Source organism: Chelmon rostratus, chromosome 16, assembly GCF_017976325.1.
Source record: "Chelmon rostratus isolate fCheRos1 chromosome 16, fCheRos1.pri, whole genome shotgun sequence".
NCBI lineage: Eukaryota > Metazoa > Chordata > Actinopteri > Chaetodontiformes > Chaetodontidae > Chelmon > Chelmon rostratus.
The window spans coordinates 15,798,174-15,805,362 of record NC_055673.1 but is presented as its reverse complement, the minus strand read 5'-3'; the positions used below and the strand labels follow the sequence as shown (position 1 = coordinate 15,805,362).

Genomic DNA, 7,189 nt, shown 5'->3' with positions numbered 1-7,189 from the left:
TGGAGTTAAAGAGGCATCCTCCAATGCTGACACAGCCAGATTGCAAGACATTGTTACAATATATATATATTTACACAAATATGTACTTTTTATGTAGAGAGAAAGAAAAAAAAAAAAGCCCAAACCAAACAAACATTTAAAATAAGTACAAAAATAAAACATAAAATATAAATAGGCACAAAAGGTGAGCTTAAAAGTCTCCTATTTTTTGTTTGGGTTAATTAACAAAGGAAACAAAGGGGGAAAAAAAGACTGTGAGCCCATATATCAGCTGGAATGGTGATGGTGCTGTGCTCTTCCAGTGTGACCGTTACTGTGATCCATGTGGGTTAAAAGCAGTTTGACCAAACAGCAGTGGTCCCTACCAGTCATGGTCAAAGTGACTGTGATCAAACTAGTACAGTTCAAGTGTAGAGTTCCTGCAGTCTGGTGTTAAAATGGGTCTCAGAAGTTGAAGGAAGGGAGGAGAGAGGAGGGCTTTCTGAAAACTGTGTAAGGAGTTGGATTACTTCCAGCCGTCCATAGCATCAAGATGTCATCCTGTCTGAAGGTTGACTCACTCATAGCCACTGTAGCCTGTATGCAAGGGAGCACAGGGCAGAAACAACATCACAAGCAATCAATTCCACACCTAATCAGGCATAGTCATTTTAAAAGCTGTATTGGTCAGATATCCTGAGGTTTACTTTGAGTTTGTCTAACTGTAGAATGAGAAGAAGGGACAGTGCAGACAAAAAAAATGAATGGCCCAATGCTGGCATGACTGCAGAACATCATGGCTGAAGGAGGAGCAAGGTGATTGTGAAACAGCTAAAAATGGATAGGCAACGATGTGCAACGCAGGGCTAACAGTATGCAGGTTTTTCTTCCAACCAAACACAACAGCATACGTGCTTCACACTGAATAATCTCCTCCCTCCTTGAGAAAAGGTGTGCAAGCCTGCAGACTGGTCCTCCATGGCCACATTGTTACCAAGTCTATCCCTGGTATGACAGCTCTTTATTTGAGGTAGTGCTTTACCTGGCAGGGGGCTCGGTGGGTGCAGACTACAGCACAGTCAGCATAGTCTGGACTCCACAGTCCACAAAGTTCTGTAATAACATTATAAAAAGCTTTTTGAGAACAAACTCACAGAGATGCCTCAAAGAAAAAACAGGTTCCCAAAATAAAACACTGTAAGGGTCACAAATTGGCATAACACAAAATCAACATCATATGATTGGAAATTGTAAGAATTCATTGCTGACGCACACAGTCCATTCTTAAGGGTGCTAACACTGGCCAGACAACACCATCTAGTGGTCTCCATGAACACTGCAGTTTGTGGACATGCCTCTCTAAAATGTCAGTTATTTCATTAGAAACCCAGAATGACAAAACTACTACAACACTGAACATCGTGTCAATGTTTTCATCCCACTGGCCTAGTGAGGTTCCCTGATGAGAAATTATTTGGATTGCTTTGAAATTTAATTATGCTTACATCATCTGCTCCTATTCCGACTAAATGCAGAGTCACCTGATTGACAGCCTGCGTCCTCTGGTCTGCCGTCCAGTGTACTGGAGTGTACTGCGTGCGGGGGGAGAGGGGTCAGCGGTCAAACAGAAGGCAACAAACCCAGACTCGCCTCTACAGGAGATGGGGTGTGCGTGTGAAGTGTGGGGTTGGCAGGGACAGGTGGATCTGAGCCAGGCTGAACCCTTCATCTCTTATGCAGGAGCATATGTGCTGTGCCTAAGAGACACTGCACTGGATGCTGTTGACTAATTGGTGTGCATATGTATATGTGTGTGTGTGTGTGTGTGTGTGTGTGTGTGTGTACCTGGTAGGCATAGGAGTTCTGTGCATAGTTCATAGGAACCTGTGGTATTATTAACCCACCAAAATTGGAGTAGGAGCACGGCTGAAAAAAAGAGCCAGAAGGGACACTCTAAACTACAGTACAGTGTTATGTTTATGTAGCAAATGGTACAAATGAACATCACAAAAAAAAATGAAAGGCAACAACATTAAGTATGTTGGTTTCTCATGTTAGTGTACTTCCAAGGACTGCACTACAACTACTCATGTTTTTGACAGTTGGTAGTTTCTGAATAATTCACCAACTTGAATATTATTAGCAATGTCATTAGCCATGCCGTAGCCATTTTACTTTTTTTTTTAATCTCTTCTAGTAAATTGAAAAGTAAATTGATAGATTGTTCTCCACCTTGCGCCTCTATTCTTGGCTGTGATAATGAGCACACTTCCCCTCAGAGAAAATAAGGTTCATTTTATTTTACAAAGTGCAAGTAAGAGAATAGAAAGGTATGTGTCACAGTCGCACACAGGGTGTTTACTTGGCTTGACATGACATTCCTAATAGCTTTCCTGTGTGCATGTTACCTGATTGTAGGAGCCGCTTCCACTGAAGATGGACGTAGGTTGTGCCGTACCCCCTCCCATGGGTGAGCAGCAAGTGCAGTAGAAGTACTGAGTGGGGTTCATCCAAGGAGCTAGGCACACCGGACGGGATGGCATGGACCCTAGATTTGGGGGGGGGGTATGAAAATTATACTTAGTGGCACAATCTTGTATTTGCCAACCAAACATGCAAAGAAGTTCTTATGAAGTGCATCGGAATACATACGATAGCTTCTTTCTTTCATAATGGCAGGGCCCAGCTTGAGTTTCCGGCCCTTGAAACTGATCTGTTGCTGTGGCAAAAAAACATAAACAGAGGAAATATTACTCTCAGTGACAGATGAACACAGTGGCAGTTCCACAGACTGACAGACACTCACCTCAATGATTGACTGAATGTTGACATCTTCACTGAAGTACACAAACCCATACCTAAGAACACACAAAACAATTCAGAATGCACAAACAAGTTACAAAAACTCATGAATATTCATATAACAAATATGCAAATTAACTATCCCCCAGGTTACACCCACACACTTTCACACAAGTTAACTAACAAATATAGAGAACACAGTACTCTTTAAGAAGAAAATTAAAAGACTCAAAACTATTGCTTCATGATTCATGAATGTTTCACTTAACTGACTGTAGAACAATAATGCACATGTGCATAGTTTTTCATTTTCAAAGGTCTCTTTTAATTCCTTAATCAAAAATAGATAACCAGTTTACTAACAATTTAGCACCTGTACCCGAAGGTCTTCAATAAGAAAAACTCACCCTTTGCAGATCCCTCCACGGTACGTGATAATTTTCACTTCTTTAACAGCACCATATCTGGCAAAGAAGTCCCGCATTTCATTTTCATCCACCTGAAGGTTGAAATTAATTTCGAGTTTAAAAAAAAGGATTTTAAGCTGCTATAATTGAATATCAAAGAGGTTCACTTATGCATTGTACAAAATGCACAGTTCAAGCACACAAAAACCATGATCACCTTTCTGAGGTTCCCCTCACGATCTTTGACAAATTCAAAGGTGTCATGGCATTGAAAATTTAATATACAGTAGAACAAAACCTTCAAATTAATACATTTTTATTACTAGAAATGTGTGGGCAGCAAGCAGATTGGAAAGCTACTGTACACAGAGTTACACTTGACAGCAGTCAGTATCACATTCAACAGTGAATCTCACATCTCTCAGCCATGGCTTAGTAACTTTGGTCTTTGCATTTAGATGCTGATCCAATTCTGATCAATATCAAAGTTTTTCACACATGAATGTGCCTGGAATATACCTGAAATTATCAAACTGGTCATAAAATATTCTAATCTGTGTTTTATGAGGACAAAAGTAATAGCAAGTGGTGTAAAGGTGACCTACAGACCTTTCTATGGCAGCTGCACGGCACAGGAGAGGAAACAACTGGCACGGGTAGTTAAAACTGCACAGGGCATCGTGGGCTGCCCCCTTCCTGATCTAGACTCTACATATGAAGGCCGGGTCAGGAAGAGGGCAAGATCCATCGCCACGGAACCCAACCATCTGGGCCACAGACTGTTTGTACCGCTTCCATCAGGAAACATTCGCACCACCACTAACAGACTGAGGAACAGCTTCTTCCCCAGGGCTGTCAGAGCCCTGCAGCCCCTCACTGGAGTTAGAGACTGTGAGAACTATGAGCCACTGCACACAGCACTTTGACCACCTTCACCTTATGTAAACTTCACATTTAAGTACACACACGCTAACCTATATACATTTTAGTATATTTCAGCTGTTGTTGGTATTTTATTGCTGTAGTATATTTTTATTGCTGTAGTATATTTTTATTTCTGGTATATTTTTATTGCATTTACGCATATTTTTATTTGACTGCATGTTAGTTTATTTTATTCTATTATCTTTATTTTATTATCTTTCTTATCTTTTTATTATCTTGTTTCTAACATGGGGGTTGCAATGCAAATTTTGTTGACATGTCCATGCTCAAAGACAATAAAGGCAATTTTAATCTACAGTAAATACACTACCTTCAAGTCAATCCCACCAACAAAGAGGGCGTTGGGAGTCCGTTTGCCCTCAGGTAGAATGTAGCCATTTGACAGCTTCAGGGAGGGTGAGGTCTGGTCGCTGCTCCTGGGCTTGTGGACATCCTCACAATGAAACAACATTTGAATCATTGAGTTGCATAACAGGAAAATACCACGACACTTGCAATTTCCTACTTTTTCTCATGGCCAACACGTCATTGAGTATGCACTGGTCAAGTACATTTTATCTACATGCAAAAGTCATTCAGACTGAATGACTTGAAAATGTTTTGAACTTGACTGAGCTAAATTCAAGTAAAATACCCAAGCTGATAGTAAATTAACACGTGTATTTGCAGCCATCACATCAGCCACAAATACCAAATTCGCGTTATAATTATCAGCGCTCCAGATTTACCACCATTTGAAAATAGAAAACTTCTACTTTTCTGTAGCTAATATGAACTTTGAAGCTTAAGGTAATCTTAACATGCAACATTCAATGAAATATGAGATATATAAAATATAGTTCACATTGCTTACGGTTAACTCCATCGAACTTAAATTGACTTAAGCAAGGAAACCTTGGCTGTTCAACAGTCGAGCAGCTACAGAGGTAAGAAAATAGCATTGCCAAAAAAAGGTCCGGTTGATGTTAGGCTAATTTATGCTAACGTTAGTTGTTACTTATGTTAAATACAACTCACCTATTTTTGCCGCGGCTAATAGTAGCAACGAGCAGCTAGTGCGCCCTTTTCACACCAAAGATAGCTAAGTATCTAGCGTTAGCTAGCTAGCAAACACTCAAGTTAGCACAGCAGTTCAGTAGCTTAGTATATTGATAATTAAGCCAACAAAATGTCTTCAATTACACAAGGCAATTGTATAGCTATAATTGCAACAGTCCATTGTTGTGCACATAAAATTATAACTCAAACTTACCATATCTAAAACAATTAAAACTAATAAATTTGTCAGACAAACACCACAGACACCCGCAATTCTTCTGCCTGACAACAACCACCTCACATCAGCCAAAACCACGCCCAGTCCACGTGACTAATGTAACATCCTATCAAATGTCAGATTTTAACTTCTAAATTTTGGATGTCAAATTTTAACTGTGAACTCTGACCATATTATGCTCGCAGACTTGTATTCAATTGATAACAAAAACTGTAATTAAAAGTAGTGCAAGACATTTAGCTGTCCTGCTCATACCTGTAGAATTCCTACGGTAAGGAGGCCCTCTAGGGTCGCGACGATTTTTTTTTTTTTTTTTTTTTTTGCGTTACCTCGCAGTACTTTGCCTTGCCTCGCAATATGTTTTGAGTTCTCCCCCAATGCTTTTGCGTTCTCACGCAATACTTTTGCATTCCATTACAATTTGAAAATTAGGTCTGTAATTTCTGTCCCCTAACGAACGCTTGTTTCTGTTCCACTATGTGTCCCTGGGTAAATCATCTCATTATTGCTGCACCTGTTACCTGCAGTTATGTAAGGTTTTTTTTTTTTTTTTTTTTTTGTGAGAGAGAACGCAAAACCTATTGCGATGGAACGCAAAAGATTGCGAGGAAACGCAAACAACAATTTCTCGCTGGGAGAAAAAAGCTCATCTGAAAAATACCGTTTAGTGTCATAATGTTCGGAATATATGTGTGCGTGTGAAAAATTGGACCAATATTTACCTCGGCGACGATGGGGTGAAATTCATTCAGTCATTATCTGTGCTCACAGTCAGTTCTCCCATTGGAACCAAGACTCTGAACATGACGCTATATTTAGAGGATGTAGTGTTCTGAGTTTAGATAAACTGAATTTACCTAACTTTGGATGTAGTTGCCTAAGTCCTAACCTTAATCTAGCAAAAGTGATGTTAGACAGAAACAGTTCTTTCATACTTGAGAACTGAAACTACCAAAGAAAGATTGAAAAAAATGAGTGTGGCATTGTAAAAAGTTGTGTAATTTCATACTGTCCTCAATTATATCTGTATTTTTAGAGTACATTTTAATTTGTGACATGCCATTCAGCAATGAATTACTCTAGCCTAATACTACATTTTTCCCTATGAAAATTAATGTTTGGGGCAAGATGGTTGGACACCTACGCAGGCAGATCTGACGGCACATTCAGAGAGAGGGGCAGGGTTAATACCAGCAGAGGGCAGTACGCAACTGCTGAATGGTATGGTCTTCCAGGTAAACTATTAGGGCCACCCACCAACCCACCCCAGAGCCTTGTTCTGTTTTAATGGATTGCAGTTGCTTCCTTGTAGAGCAGTGGTAAATGTTTTTGGTTGTGACCCACCTGTATCAGGAAACAAGCGCGCGGGGTACCACCCACCACATCGTTGAGCTCGCCTGATCGTAACGAGGCGGCTGATGTTACCATGGAGACGATGTGTGTTTCGGTTTACTTTTCCTGAGCATTGACAGGGCGAAACCAAATTCTCTGTAGCGTAAAAAACTTCTGTTTTTTTTTATTCAGTAGAAAAGTGGCAGAATAATACGTGAAAAGTCTGCGGACAAGTTTTACTGCGGACGGGCATTTTTATATTAAACATTTAACTTAATGCAATGAATGAAATCCTGTTACAGAGCCATCGACGGAAGGTAACTGATATTCAACCGTGTTTTTCGCTCTTTGTTTACTCTATACCTGTTAGCGTATACGGATAATGTGGAAATGTCTATATTGTTTCATTCATACACTCAAGTTATTTGTCTTTTTTCTTTTTAAATAG

The 7,189-nt window shown here is 39.9% G+C and overlaps 1 protein-coding gene across 1 annotated transcript; it reads right to left on the bottom strand.

Moving 5' to 3' along the window:
- Nucleotides 1-1,047: 1,047 nt before the first annotated feature.
- Nucleotides 1,048-6,837, bottom strand: dazl (deleted in azoospermia-like). Its single transcript, XM_041955980.1, has 9 exons — nucleotides 6,754-6,837; nucleotides 4,444-4,566; nucleotides 3,189-3,280; nucleotides 2,786-2,837; nucleotides 2,632-2,698; nucleotides 2,388-2,527; nucleotides 1,825-1,905; nucleotides 1,521-1,571; nucleotides 1,048-1,092 (listed from the first exon to the last, which is right to left on the bottom strand). Exons 1-9 carry the CDS (start codon nucleotides 6,835-6,837, stop codon nucleotides 1,048-1,050), a joined length of 735 nt encoding a protein of 244 aa, XP_041811914.1.
- Between the last annotated feature and the right edge of the window lie 352 nt (nucleotides 6,838-7,189).